At 45.5% G+C, this 17,697-nt stretch overlaps 1 protein-coding gene across 2 annotated transcripts in view; it reads left to right on the top strand.

Annotated features, from left to right (window-relative positions):
* Positions 1–9,896, top strand: part of LOC140404368 (secretory carrier-associated membrane protein 2-like) — a 51,311-nt gene extending 41,415 nt beyond the window's left edge. For both annotated transcript variants that reach the window (XM_072492798.1, XM_072492797.1), the window contains 2 exons: positions 4,735–4,852; positions 7,399–9,896. In XM_072492798.1, the coding sequence (XP_072348899.1) occupies positions 4,735–4,852; positions 7,399–7,545 (265 nt within the window). In that variant the 3' untranslated portion in view covers positions 7,546–9,896. The remainder of the gene's footprint in view (positions 1–4,734; positions 4,853–7,398) is intronic.
* The last annotated feature ends 7,801 nt before the right edge of the window (positions 9,897–17,697 follow it).

Genomic DNA, 17,697 nt, shown 5'->3' with positions numbered 1-17,697 from the left:
GTTATAATCTTTATTATTACAAGTAGGCTTACATTAACACCAATGAAGTTACTGTGAAAATCCCCTCGTCACCACATTCCGGCGCCTGTTCGAACACACTGAGGGAGAATTCAGAATGTCCAATTCACCTAACAAGCACATCTTTCGTGTCTTGTGGGAGGCGGAGCACCCGGAAGAACCCCACACAGACACGGGGAGAACAAGCAGACTCAGCATAGACAGTGACCGAAGCCGGGAGTCGAACCTGGGTCCCTTGTGCTGTGAAGCAACAGTGCTACTGTTTGTTCTAAAAGTGATGTTGCAACAAACTATCTTTGGTGCCTTGCCCAATCAAAACGCCTGGGACCCATGACTACTTCCAACAGAGCAAATATTTGGTGCTTAGGACTCGGGTTCGAATCCCGGCCCTGGGTCACTGTCCGTATGCAGTTTGCACATTCTCCCCATGTCTGCGTGGGTTTCACCCCCGCAACCCAAAGATGTGCAGGTTAGGTGGATTGGCCACACTAAATTGCCCCTTAATTGGAAAAAAAAAAACAATTGGGTACTCTAATAAAAAAAAATTTTTTTTTTAAACAGAGTAAATATTTGATCTGGATCTGAAGTTTTATAATATGAACTGGCGATTTACTGAAGAACTTTGAGCCTGGTGACTAGTTAATCTGAGACCGTTCTCTGCAACTTCTGTTATGTTTGCTATTCAAGTAGACTGGCCCATCAAGAGGGTTCAGCACTAATCAGTAGATCTCCAAAGTTCAAGTACTCAAACCCAATTGAATGAGGGGAATAACAAATATAAGCAGGCCGTTGGTCAATTCAGTGTAATGGTAGGCGAGGTTGGTACTGCGAGCTCATGCAATGCTAGTTTTGTGTGTTACTGTCTATTCCCATCTTCACTGTGGACTGCAGCAGTTCAAGAAGGTGGCTCACCATTACTTTCTCGAGGGCAATTGGAGATGGGCAGTAAATGCTGGCTTAGCCAGTGGTGCCCATATCCTGTGACGAGATTTATTTTGAAGTATTAAGGAAGCAATCCCTTGTTTACTTTCTGTTGCAGTTTGGGGATTTATTTAACTTGGGATACTCTCCAAAACTGATCTGACGATTTGTTGCATTGGATGGAGGAGCAGAAGGACGCCATTCGTCCCATCAAGTCGTCTCTGCCATTCAATGAGATCATGGCTGATCTGATCACTTTCCCACTTTATCTTCATAACCCTTGATCCCCTTACTGCTTAAAAATCTGTCTATCTCCGCCTTGAACATGCATAACGACCCAGCCTCTGAAGCCCTCTGCGATAAAGAATTCCACCGATTCACTGCCTTTTTAAAAAATACATTTAAAGTACCCAATTCATATTTTGTTTTCAATTAAGGGGCATTTTACCGTGGCCAATTCGCCTACCCTGCACATCTTTGGGTAGTGGGGCTGTGGCCCACAAAGACACGGGGAGAATGTGCAAACTCCACACGGATAGTGACCAGGTGCCGGGATCAAACTCGGCAGTGCTAACCACTGCGCCACATTGCCACACCAGATTCCCTGCCTTCTGAGAGAAGAAATTCCTCCTCATCTCTGTCTTAATTGGGAAACCCCTTACTCTGAGATTATGCCCTTTGGTCTTAGAATCTCCCACAAGGGGAAATGGCCAGCATCCAGCCTGTCAATCCCCCTGAGAATCCTATATGTCTCAATAGGGTAGCCTCTCATTCTTCTAAACAAAGAACAAAGAAATGTACAGCACAGGAACAGGCCCTTCGGCCCTCCAAGCCCGTGCCGACCATGCTGCCCGACTAAACTACAATCTTCTACACTTCCTGGGTCCGTATCCCTCTATTCCCATCCTATTCATGTATTTGTCAAGATGCTCCTTAAATGTCGCTATCGTCCCTGCTTCCACCACCTCCTCCGGTAGCGAGTTCCAGGCACCCACTATCCTCTGTGTAAAAAAAACTTGCCTCGTACATCTACTCTAAACCTTGCCCCTCTCACCTTAAACCTATGTCCCCTAGTAATTGACCCCTCTACCCTGGGGAAAAGCCTCTGACTATCCACTCTGTCTATGCCCCTCATAATTTTGTATACCTCTATCAGGTCTCCCCTCAACCTCCTTCGTTCCAGTGAGAAGAAACCGAGTTTATTCAACTGCTCCTCATAGCTAATGCCCTCCATACCAGGCAACATTCTGGTAAATCTCTTCTGCACCCTCTCTAAAGCCTCCACATCCTTCTGGTAGTGTGGCGACCAGAATTGAACACTATACTCCAAGTGTGGCCTAACTAAGGTTCTATACAGCTGCAACATGACTTGCCAATTCTTATACTCAATGCCCCGGCCAATGAAGGCAAGCATGCCGTATGCCTTCTTGACTACCTTCTCCACCTGTGTTGCCCCTTTCAATGACCTGTGGACCTGTACTCCTAGATCTCTTTGACTTTCAATACTCTTGAGGGTCCTACCATTCACTGTATATTCCCTACCTGCATTAGACCTTCCAAAATGCATTACCTCACATTTGTCCGGATTAAACTCCATCTGCCATCTCTCCGCCCAAGTCTCCAAACAATCTAAATCCTGCTGTATCCTCCGACAGTCCTCATCGCTATCCGCAATTCCACCAACCTTTGTGTCGTCTGCAAACTTACTAATCAGACCAGTTACATTTTCCTCCAAATCATTTATATATACTACAAAGAGCAAAGGTCCCAGAACTGATCCCTGTGGAACACCACTGGTCACAGCCCTCCAATTAGAAAAGCATTCTTCCATTGCTACTCTCTGCCTTCTATGGCCTAGCCAGTTCTGTATCCACCTTGCTAGCTCACCCCTGATCCCGTGTGACTTCACCTTTTGTACTAGTCTACCATGAGGGACCTTGTCAAAGGCCTTACTGAAATCCATATCGACAACATCCACTGCCCTACCTGCATCAATCATCTTAGTGACCTCCTCGAAAAACTCTATCAAGTTTGTGAGACACGACCTCCCCTTCACAAAACCGTGCTGCCTCTCACGAATACATCCATTTGCTTCCAAATGGGAGTAGATCCTGTCTCGAAGAATTCTCTCCAGTAATTTCCCTACCACTGAAGTAAGGCTCACCGGCCTGTAGTTCCCGGGATTATCCTTGCTACCCTTCTTAAACAGAGGAACAACATTGGCTATTCTCCAGTCCTCCGGGACATCCCCTGAAGACAGCGAGGATCCAAAGAGTACAGGCCCAACCTGCTCAATCTCTCCTCAAAAGTAAATCCTTCTGTACCCGGGATCAATCTAGTGAACGCCTTCAATGCCAGTATCCTTCGATAAGGGAACCAAAACTGTTCACAGTATTCCAAGTGTGGTCCAACCACTGTCTTGTCTAGTTTTAGCAAGACTATTTTTATATTCCATGTCCTCCGTAACTCCCAGACCAGATAAAACTTGCTGCCATTAAACTACTTCTTCCAATGCTGGTGAGCTGGCAATAAGGTCTTATGTTCTCCATAACCACAATTATATCAATTTTAACGGCTAAGTTTATAACAAGTATGTAAGTACACTGTTCCGGAAGGGGAAGCAGATGCAACAGAGCTGAGCTCCTTGTCTGGATCCTACGAGAAATGGGTTTGGACAGTAATGGCTCAGTTCCCTTGAAGCATGGGTCCAGTGTTTTGAACTACAAACAAATTGGCAAGCTCATTCAGAAGCCACGAGGGAACCGGGTGTGGCAAAATGCAAGGCTTCCCCGCACTGGCTCAGTGATGCATTTCTGAGTTTTGGGTTACAGATCATTCTACGTGCAGGATAGAAGTATGAGGAAAGAAATAGTAATCGGCACCTAGCTGCACCCGAAGTGGTGCCGAACTGAGGGGGAAAGGTGTTCCAGTATTCATCCTTCACATTTATAAAATCAGCTAAACCCCAAATCCTCATCAACCAAAGCTTTTAAAATGTAAAATGAAAACCAGTTTATTTTCGAGATCCAATTCATTAGCTGTCTTCCTGAATGTCCGGGCATCACTAGTGCCTAATTGTTGCCCTGGGTTCTTGGAAGTAAGGCTTCTTGAAATCAGCACCAATGCTAATAAGATGGGTAGTACCAGGGTGCAAATGGAGAATTGCTGCTCTGGTCAGGGTGAGCTAGTGCCTTTGAGTTAAGGAACCCACTTGGTTGGTTAGGATACATGTATTCTTTATTATTTTAATGGTATACAAACTGAAGTTGTACAAATTTGTATCAAATTCTGTACCCTGTGTTCTGCCTATTTTGGAGTAAAGCAAATTACAAATTGCACAGAACAACCTCACGCCTACTGTTAGCTCAGTCCATCCTCTGAGATTGACTGGGTACCTGTGTGTAAGAAGCAGAGAACATTGCTCGCCTGGGACTGACTGTCTTTCTAGGATATACAGAGCAGGGGAGAGGCAACTCTAGTAAAAAGCAGTGAACAGGCTGCTTAAGGGAGCAGCTGACACAGCGAAGTCAAAGATGTCTCTCGCAGAATTCATGCGGTCTGGTCGCCATGAATCTCCTTCACCTTCTCTCCGACCCACTCAGTCGGCAATAAAGACTCTGTAAATTATGTAGCAATAATTTCTCCAATGCTTGTACCTCAAGTTCTTCTTATATTTATTTAGTTATTTAACCCACCAGCATGGTTTACCTTTGGTCGTGATAATGGTCCTTGAATTATGTAAAATAGTGCTCGCACCAAGTAACCAACTTGACCCATTTGTATTTCTCTTTTCAGCGGTTGGATTGCAGCTCTTAGCTGGACAAAAACAAACCTTGCTGTGGCAGTGGTCATGATGGTGGTAGCAGTATTCTTCACAGTGTGTGCAGTCTTGTCTTTGTTGCTGGTACAAAGGGTAAGAGTGGCTAATTGTACCTCCGTAACCTTACCTGCCTCCACCCTGGTCTCAGATCATAGAATCGTAGAATCCCTACAGTTCAGAAGGAGGCCATTCAGCCCATTGAGTCTGCACCAACCCTCTGAAAGAGCACTCCAACCAAGCCCACTCCCCCGTCCTATCCCAATAACCTCTTTACCTAACTTAGACATCTTTGGACTCTGGGGGGAAACCGGAGCACCTGGAGCAAACCCACCCAGACCCTGGGAGAAAGTGCAAACTCCACACAGACTGTCACCCAAGGTCGGAATTGAACCTGGGTCCCTGCCGCTGTGAAGAAACAGTGATAACCACTGTGTCACCGTGCCTCCTCTCATCTTCTACTGAAACACTCATAGAATCCCTACAGTGCAGAAGGAGGGCATTTGGCCCATGGAGTCTACACCAACCCTCTGAAAGAGCACTCTACCTAGGCCCACTTCCCTGCCTATCCCTGTAACCCCATAACTCCACCTAATGTTGGACACTAAGGGACAATTTAGAATGGCCAATCCACCTAACCTGCACACCTTTGGACTGTGCAGACCGAAAGCTAGTGACATCGAAACAAACCTGTTGGACTTTAACCTGGTGTTGTAAGACTTCGTACTGTGCTCACCCCAGTCCAACGCCGGCATCTCCACATCACACCTTTGGACTGTGAGAGGAAACCCACCAGACACTGGTAGAATGTGCAAACTCTATAGTCACCTAAGATTACATTTGAACCTGGGTCACTGGCGCTGTGAGGCAGCGGTGCTAACCACCGTGCCTCCCCTCTCATTCAAGCCTTTATTATCTCTGGATTTAATTATCTCACTGCTGTGCTGGCTGTCCACCCTTCATCCACCCATGAACTTGCTGCTTGTAAGCTATCTCACTCACTCCTCACCCCAGCTCTTGCTGACCTATATTGCCTTCTAATCTCTCAGTACCTCAAATTTAAACTTTTTATCCTGGTGTTTCCATCCTTTTACAACCTTGCCCCTCCTTATCTCTCTAACCTTTGCCTCATCCAGTAAAGGGCCAAAGAGATTTAATGTAGAGATTGCACCTTTGCAGCTGGAATACCTCTTCAAGTTAGACCACATCAGGAGTACTGTGTTCAGTTCTGAGCACCACAGCTTAGAGAGAATTTATTTATTTATTTTAGAAATTTAGAGTACCCAATTATTTTTTCCCCAATTAAGGGGCAATTTATCATGGCCAATCCACCTAACCTGCACATCTTTGTGTTGTGGGGATGAAACCCATGCAGACATGGGGAGAATGTGCAAACTCCAGACGGACAGTGACCCAAGCCCGGGATTCGAACCCGGGTCCTCAGTGCCATAGGCAGCAGTGCTAACCATTGTGCCACACACCGTCGCTAGAGAGGATTTATTGATCTTGGATGGAGTTCAATGCAGATTCACCAGAAATTACAAGAACTCGCAAAGGTTAAATTGAGATTTGCATTCCCTGGTGTATGTATATACATGTATAGATATAGAAGGTGAAGCGTTGATTTGTTGAGATTCCAAGCAAACTGGAAGGATTGCGTAGGGTAGATGGAAACTCGCTCCACTGGTAGAGGAGTCCAAGACCAAGGGGCATAACATTATATCGGAGCCAAAGCATTCAGAAGAGAGTGGTTTCATTGGACAAAATGTGTATTTTGTGTGTCTACCTAGAAGAAGGGGGAAGGATATACTTGGCTTTAATCAAAGGATTTCAGACAGTTTGTTAATATCTCTGCATTTTCTACTCTAGACAACCAGCTGCTCGACAGTTTGTCCACGCAAAATTGCCCATTAATTGGAGAAAAAAATAATTGGGTTCTCTAAATTTAAAAAGAAATCCTAACTCTTGAGATTTCTAGGTTCTTGTTAGTGAGGGTGTTAAGGGATATGGAGTCACCTGGTGATCTCATTGAATGGGGGAACAGACTCTGAGCTGAAATAGGTTCCTGCTGTTTCTATGTTCCCCATTCCTGCCCGATCAAAGCTGTGCTTTCACTGGATAGGAATACTCTTCCCTCAACAATTGAGCCCCTCAAATCACACCTCTTGACAAAGCTTCTGGTCACTAATCTGCTTCCAATTGCTTCTTCAAAGAAAAGCTCTGCACCCACTTTTATCGTGTGCCGCCGAAGCAGGTGTTTATGTACATTAAAAAAGTGCTAAATATGGCCAACACGGTGGCGCAGCGGGTTAGCACTGCGGCCTCTCGGCACCGAGGTCCCAGGTTCGATCCCGGCTCTGGGTCACTGTCCGTGTCGAGTTTGCACATTCTCCCTGTGTTTGCCTGCGTTTCGCCCCCCCCAAACCAAAAATATGCAGGGTAGGTGGATTGGCCATGCTAAATTGCCCCCCTTCATTGGAATAAATGGATTGGGTACTCTAAATTTATTTTTTAAAAGGTGCTAAATAAATACAATTTGTTGACGAAAATGGCAAAGAATAAGAAGTGCACTGATGTAAGTTTGGACAAACCAGAATCAAACCTTTTCTTTTTCCAAGATTTTGTTTTTTCTTATCTTCCAGGTACATTCAATATTCCGCAGTACAGGAGCCAGTTTTCAGAGAGCACAGGAAGAATTTTCCCACGGGGTCTTTTCCAACACCACAGTGCGGAGTGCTGCAGCGACTGCTGCATCAACTGCTGCACAAAACACCTTCCAAGGAAACTAAATATTGGAAATTACTGTTTGCAAAACTTTTCCTCTTTGTACGTTCTTTATAAAGATGCACTTTCATTGGACAAAATGTGTATTTTGTGTGTCTACCTAAAAGAAGGGGGAAGGATATACTTGGCTATCATCAAAGGGTTTCAAACAGACAGTTTGATAATATCTCTGCATTTTCTACGCTAGAGAACCAGCTGCTCTTGTATTTGATATTTTCTGGTTTATGAAGAATCATTGGTCAGTGCATTGGACGATCGAGGGGGTATATTTGCAGAAGAGAGTAAAATATCGAGTTAACCTTTTGTGTCTTCGACAATACATTAAGCACAGCAAGTTTGGATGGCACCTTAAGTACTGTTCAACACTATGCCGGTGTCTGCCTGAGCTGGTCATCTGTTATTCTGTAGCTTTACATCAGTCTAGTTAATTGTGTGGGGTTATGCTGCGTGCAATTAGATTTTGGTATGGTGGCCAGGCTCGGTGTTTCTTTGTTTATTTAAATAAAATTGCATTTGGGTAAAAGTTGCATCACAGAAACCTGGCAACATCATGACAATACTGCAAATTCAGGGGCTCAAGGCTTTAAGCTCACAGCTCTAGTTTGCCTCTTTTGATTATTTTCTTAATCATAAATTCTCAAATGTTCGGCTATTTAATTTTTTTAAAATTGGGTATTTAAAGGGAGATTTTTCTAATAACATTCAGCAAGTTAGACATCATCTATGGAGGTAACATATTAATGTTTTGGATATAATCGGTGACACTACCAGCGTGCACAATTTTTCCCTCCTATTCATTATGGTCTTTTTAAAACACTGTTCATCTGTCATTTCTTCCAGCTCTGAACGAGTGTCCACACTTAAAATTTGAATGGATCTGTTTGTTCACAGATGCTGACTGATCTGTGAATGTTGGCCAGTATTTTTCTTGCTTTGTTAAATTTGACTGTGTCGGCAGATTTCATTTTGTGTTGCTATCTTTGTGGATATTTAAAGCTGTGCTGTTAGGCGATGTTAGTATTCCTGCATCAAAGCAATTGCTTTAATGTCTGCTCCGGAACACTAATGCTCTTTGTAAGAACCACCTCTACCCACCCCCACCTTTTAAAAGTATATCTAAAGTATTGGGGGAGGGGGTGGGTGTTGGGTCAGGAGAGGAGCAAGTATTTGCCGCACGTTTCTGAAGGATTTAATTGGTCAGATTTGATATTCGCTCTGAATCATGTGGATGAATCGAATTACTGCAGATGCTGGAAATCTGAAAGAAAAACAAAAATGCTGTGAATTCCCGGCAAGTCGGGCAGCATATGTGGAGGGTGCGAAACATGTCGAGTTGATGAACCGGTTAGCTAATTGGTTTTAATTGATTTGGGGGGAAAATAATTATTTTCTTTCAATTCATCTTTTAAATGGTACCCGTTTATCTTTGTAAATGTGCTTCTTATAACTGGGATATCTCTTCAGAATGCTTAACCGGGGGACCCAAGAAAATCTGCTTGTATCACCGCTTCCGATTGGGATTTTAACAGTCGAATTATACTTGCGTAGAGGGTATGCAAACCTTAATTATTTGGGGAAGTTTGTTTTCTTCTCTTGCCACTTCACCCTTTCACACTTTATTCTTCTCGGGTAGACAGGATTCCCTCTGGGCATGTTAATAGTCTTGGTTGAGCTGTGTGTCATCTTTCCCTTCTCCCAGATCAACCATAGTAAACCACAAGTATGTGAATGTTGGCTGAGAGTGGAATTTGACCCCTTGATATCTAGTTGGAAATCCAGTGCCCTCCAGAGCTGCTGCTGCAGATCCCATCCGGCTGACCTGCTAGCTGGCACGTCCACTATGATTGTGACCTCTTCCTTGGACCTCACTCATTAGAAATTGGCTTTTCAGACCCCTGAGCTGGATAAGTGGAATGAATTTTGTGCTGTCAGCGTAACTCCCAATGAAGTGTTAAAACACATAAGCTGTAGCTGCAAAATTTCTGTTTGAATTATTCATAAAGATCTCTCTTTCCCTACAGGTTAGTTTGGCATATAACAGGCACTGTACGAGCAACATAATCTGGGTGCTTAGCACAAAACTGAACAATAAGCACAGTGTCAATTTAGGGGTTGTCACCCTTTAGCTCTTGGTTTACAGGACTTACCTTTATAATTTGAGTATTTTATTTTTGAATCATATCAGTGAGCTGATGTAATTTTTTTTTGATTTCACAAATGTAAATGGGATGGTCATTCGCTTGAACAAGCTTTCTGATGGAATGTATGGTGTTAGCTTTTCATTGTTTTAAAAAAAAAAATTCCATGCAAATGTCCTTTTAAAACATTTGTGCTCAAATAAAGATCTTTAACTCCATTGTAGTTGTTCTTCGATTCTTCAGACCAAATAAAAATGTTTCACCGAATGCAAACTTTTGATCCAACATGGTGTATCTTCCTATTGAGAGAAATATTTGATTCCACGAATGGATTGACCTGAAAAGTATGAATTCACCTGTCCTAAAATCAGATTCTTAAACAAGATACCATTAGCCTGAGTGTGTCTCTATATTTAATTGAAGAATGTCCCTCCGCTTCACTCAGTAATTCCACAAATGCAGGCTGGCTTGAACTGCAGATATTTAGAACTGAATAATTTGGCGTCCAACTTTTCCTCACTGGCCAAGCCTAGAATATGACTTAAATCTGCCACAGATTTGGGTTTCGATCTGAATCAATTCTTCAGAATCTTGGATAGGCTCTTGGCATCTGCGACACCTACTCTGAAGCAATGTAATAATGAATTGTTTACTGCAATAACATGACTGTGAAGTATTTAATTGTTTTCAGAATAGTCGCTGGGTAGTACAGAACTTGAACACTGCTGGAAAAATAGACAAGCTTTATGTTGCAGGATTCACTTGCCAACTAATTACTCCACGTGCAGTATAAATTGTTGTTCCCTTTAGTAATGGTATTCTTGCAAACTATCCTAATGAGTGCAAGTTGTGACTGCCTTTTCTTTTTTCAGCACCTGAAATTGACTCATTTTAGAGTCTCTTTATTGACCATTTCATCTTACTGTCCACTTTCAGGTACAAACCCTGCAACAAAGACGATGCATTTGCTATAGGCACCTTTTAAAGGAGTAAAATGCCCCACGGTGTTTCATGGGAGCATAATGATATTTTAGGACTGGTAGCTGAGGTAGATTTTCATGCCTGTCTCAAAGGGGGAGAAGAGTAAGGTGGAAACATTTGAGAGAATTTCAGAGCTTGGGGCGGAAGCAGCTGAAGGCACAACCACCAGTGTTCAAATGATGAGAATTGGGGATGCGCAAGTAAACCACCGCCACTTTATTAGTGTCACAAGTAGGCTTACATTGCAATTAAGTGAAAATCCCCTAGTCGCCACACTCTGGCACCTGTTTGGGTACACTGAAGGAGAATACAGAATGTCCAATTTACCTAATAAGCGCATCTTTTGGGAGGGGGGGTGGGGGGGAAACCTACGCAGACAAAGTGAGAACGTGCAGAGAAACCAAAATTGGAGGAATGCACAAATCTCAGGGCTGAGCGACTGGAGGCAACACAGAGGAAGGCCATGAAGAGATTTCAAAGCCAGGATGAGAATTTTGAAAATCCAGCATTGCCAGAAAAGGAGTGAACACAGGGAAGGTGGATGATTGAGACTTGATGCGAATCAGGATCCAGGCAACTGAATTTTGGATGAACTCAAGTTTATAGAAAATGGGACAGCTACAAAGAGAACATTGGAATGCAATCATGTGGATTTGATTAAATATTTGACCTCCAGAATTTGACCCAGCATTTTCCAACCGGATGTGCCGCCGTACTGTCTCGGGCGAACGTAGTAAAACTAAACACTAAAGCTGAAACAACCTGAATCGTGAAGGTATAGTGTCATTAGGAGGATCTTTCAATAGTTTCTCCTTGAAACTTGCTCAAGTGGTTTTAATTTGTGTGACCCTTGACCATAAATGTCGAGATAATGTCAAAAACAAGAATGACATGCCCCAGATTTATTACCATTCTTTTAATTAGGTGGGGTTCATATAGAGGACAGCATCTTTCAAGATTCAACAACACGGGCCACGAAAAGATATGGAGCATGGATCAATAACCACCACAAAAGGGCTTTGCCTTGACCCAAATATGTGGAACATAAAAACGTACTATGGAGAAATGGTGGTAATAGTAGTAATGTCGCCAGACTGGTAATCCAAAGGGCCAGGCCCATGCCCCGAGTAGAAATCCCATTACGTGGGCAGCATCGTGGCGCAGAGGTTAGCACTGCTGCCTCATGGCGACGAGGTCCCAGGTTCGATCCCGGCTCTCGGTCACTCTCCGTGGGGAGTTTGCACATTCTCCCCGTGTCTGCGTGGGTTTCGCCCCCACAACCCAAAGATGTGCAGGCTAGGTCGATTGGCCACGCTAAATTGCCCCTTCATTGGAAAAAATCCCACTACATCACCTGCTGGAATTTAAATTTACATAATAAACCTGGAACAAAAAGCCAACCTCCGTAATGGTGACCATGTCAACTATCAATTGTTGTAAAAAACAAACATTTGGTTCACTTAAACCCATTAGGGAAGGAAAGAAATCTATCATTCTTACTCGGTCTGGCCTACATGTAACTCCAGGCCTACAGCCAATATGGACTCTTAACTGCCTTCTGAAATGAAGGCAACCCGGGATGGCAGCAAATGCGGGCCTTGTCAGCAATAGACACACTTCATAAAGATACATGAACATCTAACTTGGCTTGTTAAACTTTGGTCAGGCCTGGCCATGCTTCTGGGTAATTATGATAATATTATGATTTGAAAGGTGTGGCTTGCCTAGCCTGTCTACTTCTGTTTGAGTAGCACTTTCTATCGGGTGATCATTGGGAGCAAAGTACTTGACCCCAGATCCTCCCATTCTTCTCCATGAGGAACACTGTAATTGGATCAGCGGCTCCAGGTATAGGAATGTAAATGTCAACGGGGGAGTAAGCAGGACGTGACTACAGAGCTCCATGTTAGCCTCTGTTTCCCTCTGACTGATGCTTTGTCATGAATCAGATCAAATAATTAATAAATTAGAAATAACAAATCTTGGAAATTCTCAGGTCAGGCTGCATCTCTGGAGGGAGAGAAGCAGGGTTCATGTTTCAGGGCAATGATCGTTCATCTGGTATTAAATGCCTTCAACAGTAAAAATTAGTATGGCTATAAAATTCTGCTGGAAACCGCCTTTTGGGAGATGTAGCAGAGCTTTCTAGCCAGGCTATTAAACTCTAACAAACAAAAATTACTGGGGATGCTTGACTCTGAAATAAAAATAGCAAATGTTGGAAAATCTCAGCAGGTCTTGACAGCATCTGTAGAGAGAGGAGAGCTAACGTTTAGAATCTGGATGACTCTTCATCAAAGCTAAAGAGAACATGGGTGGCATAGTGGTTAGAACTGCCTCACAGTGCCAGGGATCCGGGTTCAATTCTGGCCTTGGGTGACTGGGTGGAAATTGCACATTCAGGGTCTGCGTGGATTTCCTCCAGGTGCTCCGGTGCCCTTTCACAGTCTAATGATGTGCAGGTTGGGTGAGGTGGATTGGCCATGCTAAATTGCTCCTTAGTGTCCACAGATCAATCATAGAATTTACATTCGGCCATTCGGCCCATCGAGTCTGCACCAGCCTTTGGAAAGATCACCCTACTTAAGCCCACACCTCCACCCTATCCCTGTAACCCCACCTTTGGGTGCAAGTTAGATGAGACGATAGGGAGGGAGCATAGGCCTAGGTAGAGTGCTCTTTCGGAGTGTCGGTGCAGAATGGATGGGCCAAATGGCCTCCTGCATTGTAGGGATTCTATTTATACTATTTTGGGGGAAGGCAGTGTGTGCAGTGGAGCAGTAGGACTGAATAGAGGGCCAGCGATAGATGGAGGCTGGGAGAGGTTGACAAAGATGTGGATTAAAAAAGACAGGAAATGTAAATGAGGGTGATCAAGGCTAAGAAGGGCAGTGATAGTGACACATTAAGAGATCAGAATGTGTCAATGGCAGAACAAAGGTAAGCGATGGGTCAAAGGATTGACTTGCAACAGGGAACAGATGATTTATCTCCAAATCAGGGCAATTAAAAACAAAATACCCTCTTTCCAAATCCCATTGATTTCAATTAACATAACATGACTGTGTTGGACATGTAGAACAGATAGTGGTGATATCAGTGACTGCCAGTTCCCAGGATCGATTGAACATCTCAACATCTCCCCCCCCCCTCCCACTCTTCTCCTCCCCGGCCCCTTAGGGGTGCTGTGTGAAACAGTGGGAGTAATATCACCATCAAACATGCTGCTTGCTTCCAAGTAAGCCTAAAACGAAAGAGAATGCTGGAAAATCTCAGCAAGTCTGGCAGCATCTGCAGGGAGAGAAAAGAGCTAAAGTTTCATAGAATTTACAGTACAGAAGGAGGCCATTCGGCCCATCGAGTCTGCACTGGCTCCTGGAAAGAGCAATAGAATCATAGAATTTACAGTTTTGAGTCCGATGACTCTTTGTCAAAGCCAAGTAAGCCTAGCCCTATTAGGGCAGCACGGTAGCATGGTGGTTAGCACAATTGCTTCACAGCTCCAGGGTCCCAGGTTCGATTCCGGCTTGGATCACTGTCAGTGCGGAGTCTGCACGTTCTCCCCATGTGTGCATGGGTTTCCTCCGGGTGCTCCGGTTTCCTCCTACAGTCCAAAGATGTGCAGGTTAGGTGGATTGGCCATGCTAAGTTGCCCTTAAGTGTTCAAAATTGCCCTCAGTGTTGGGTGGGGTTACTGGGTTATGGGGATAGGGTGGAGATGTGGGCTTGGGTAGGGTGCTCTTTCAAAGAGCCGGTGCAGACTCGATGGGCCGAATGGGCTTCTTCTGCACTGTAAATTCTATGAAATCTATTTCTAAGACTATTTTTATGGAAACATTGAATTCCTACAGTGCAGAAGGAGGCCATTTGGCCCATCGAGTCTGCACTGACCCTCTGAAAGAGCAGCCCACTCCCACGCTCTACCCACATAACCCCACCTAACCGGCACATCTTTGGACTGCGGGGCGGGAGGGGGGCACTCCATAAGACATAAGAGCAGGGCACTTCCGGTGACGGCGGGCGGGAGGCGGCCGCACAATGGAGGGCTCCCGTTCGGGAACGGCATTTTCCGGACTTTAAGCCCGGTCCCAGGGTCCACGGAGGCGGCAAAAGCAGGGAGAAGGCACAGAGGTGGCAAAGTGAAGGCACAGTGAAGAAAAATGTCGAGGGTGAGCAAAAGAACGTCCGTAAGGAAAACAGCTGAAGGTCCGTCGGGGAGTGGAAAGGTCACCGCGGGGTCACCAAGGAAAATGGAGGCTGGAGCACCAGGGGAGGCCGCATTGCTTACGGCTGAAGAAATAACTAAGGTGATGGCTGGGGAATTCGAAAGGCAGTTTACAAAATACATGGAGACAATGAGGAAGGAGATGAGAGGTTTTGAGTGTGCTGGTGGAGGAGGCGGTTTCCCCGGTGAGGACGGAGGTGGCGAGCGCAGTGGTGGAGGTACGAGAGCAAGGGGAGGCGCTGAAGGAAGTGGAGGAGACGTTATTGCAGCACGGTGATCAACTTGCCTCGATGGGAAAGGAGATGCGGAAGGTGATGGACATTAACAAGGATCTGCGAGGAAAAATGGAAGACCTGGAAAACAGATCCAGGCGACAGAATTTGAGGATTGTGGGGCTGCCCGAAGGAGTTGAAGGACCGAGGCCGACTGAGTATTTTGCCGCGATGCTGGCGAAACTATTGGGGGAGGGGGAGGATCCCTCCCGATATGAACTGGATCGGGCTCATCGGTCGTGGAGGCCTGTACCAAAGGCGAGTGAGCCGCCATGGGCAGTGACTCTGTGCTTCCGTAGGTACAGTGTGAAGGAGAAGGTCCTGAGCTGGGCCAAGCAGAAGCGGGTGGTGCAGTGGGCTGGAGCTGGGATACGTGTATACCAGGAATTTACGGTGGAGCTGGCGAGGAAACGGGCTGCCTTCAACCGGGTGAAGAGGGCACTGTACATTAGCAAGGTGCAGTGCGGCATTGTATATCCAGCGAAGCTGAGGGTGACCTACAAGCTCAGGGTCTCTTATTTTGGAACTGCGTAAACAGCGGAGGAGTTTGCGAAGGCAGAATGACTGTGGCAGAACTGAGAAATGGCCATGTGCCGATGTAACCTCATGACATATTTTCTTCTTTTTTGTTTCACTGTGTGCGGGTGTATGGGCTAAAGGAGCCAATGTTGTATATATTTGGACAAGGGAAGTGATGGGACTTTCACTCGAAATGAGGGCTCTTTGGGGTGTAGGTGGATATGCGGGGTTTGTGTGCTAAAGGGGGATTTGGGGGATTTCTGGGCTTTCCCAGGGCCGGGCAAGGGGGAAAGGGACCCGGGCGGGGGCCTCCACGCTGGCCGGTTTAAGCCGGCCAGTGAACGGGAGTGAGGTGGGGGGAGGGGCTGCGGCCATCGGAGCCTGACAGAACAGGGTCCGAGTGGTCTAGCCGGGGTGGAAAGTTGGGGGGAAGGAACCGAGGGTGGGAGGAGGAGTTTTACAAGAGGCAGTGGACGGGAGGAGTTGGGGGTGTACAACTCTTGGGTATCATGTACGGTACTCTTTCAGAGGTTGGAGGGCGTTGAGTGTAGGGGGGGGGGAGGGGGAGGGGGAGTGGACTTTATAGGTCAATGGTGACCATGGGCGGTCCCGGACTCCTTTTTCTTTTTCTCCTTTGTTTTTTTGTTGCCACCGTGGGAGGGTTTGTTTTATTGGATGCATATATTGACAGGTGGGCCGTTGTTTGGGGTGGTGGGAGGATGGGATCATTGGTATTGTTCAGGGGATTGATTTTGTATTTGTTACCGTTTACTGTTTGTGGGTGGGGTGTAAATTTTGAAGGAAAATGTGAAAATGGAGAATAAAAACATTTAAAAAAAAACATAGCAGAATTAGGCCACTCGGCCCATCGAGTCTGCTCCGCCATTCAATCATGACTGATATTTTTCTCAACCCCATTCTCCTGCCTTCTCCCCATATCCCCTTATTAATCAAGAACCTATCTATCTCTGTCCTAACGACACTCAGTGATTTGGCCTCCACAGCCTTCTGCGGCAAAGAGTTCCACAGATTCACCACCCTCTGGCTGAAGAAATTCCTCCTCATCTCTGTTTTAAAGGTTCGTCCCTTTAGTCTGAGATTGTGTCCTCTGCTTCTAATTTTCGGAGGAAAACTAGTTTCCCTCGTTCCTCGGATGAAAACTACACAGACCCGGGGAGAACATGCAGACTTCACCCAGTCACCAGAGGCTGGAATCGAACCCGGGTCCCTGGCGCTGTGGGGCAGTAGTACTGACCACCATACCGCCCATGGCAAAAGTGGCATCCATCAAAACAGGTTGTTTTTTTTCAACTTTCAGAGGTTCTACTGCCATTCGTGGAGTTGTAAGAACTTGTTTCTTTAACAGGGACCGAGATGGCAACACACCTGGTCAGTGAATGTCCACGACTAGGGTGGAAAGGCGGTTAGCACTGCTGCTTCACGGCACCGAGGACCCGGGTTCCTGGCCCCGGTCCGTGTGGAGCTTGCACATTCTCCCCGTGTCTGCGTGGGTCTCACCCCCACAACCCAAAAAGATGTGCAGGGTAGGTGGGTTGGCAAGCCTAAATCGCTCCTTAATTAGGTGAAAAAATGAATTGGGTACTCTAAATTTAAAGAAAATGTCTTTGGCAAGCGCTGCTGTGGTTTCGGGTTCGATCCTGGACCCTGCCTCATTTGTTTTAACTCAAATTACAAAATATTACTCCTGTGCATTGCAAATGAAAAGGACAAAATAGCTTCGGTGTCCAACAACAGCAACAAAACAGATGCAAGTGCCGGATTGTTTTTATTCTGTAGCCAAGACCCTGAATTTAAATTGCACAAGACAAATTGCAGAGCATGTTGCAAAATTAAAATGTTGCAAACCGCACCGCGCGCCCCAACTAAATGCGACATTTCCGTGTGTGTGAAATGCAGTCGCTCTATTTCGTGTTTCACGTTGCGTGAGTTTTAAAGACAGGGATTATAATCCAACCCCCCCGGAAGCATTTCTCATCGAGGGCAGTCCTATCGGGCTGACTA

Source organism: Scyliorhinus torazame, chromosome 30 (assembly GCF_047496885.1).
Source record: "Scyliorhinus torazame isolate Kashiwa2021f chromosome 30, sScyTor2.1, whole genome shotgun sequence".
Lineage (NCBI taxonomy): Eukaryota > Metazoa > Chordata > Chondrichthyes > Carcharhiniformes > Scyliorhinidae > Scyliorhinus > Scyliorhinus torazame.
Note: the sequence above shows the minus strand (reverse complement) of the source record. Positions and strands in the feature narration are given on the sequence as shown.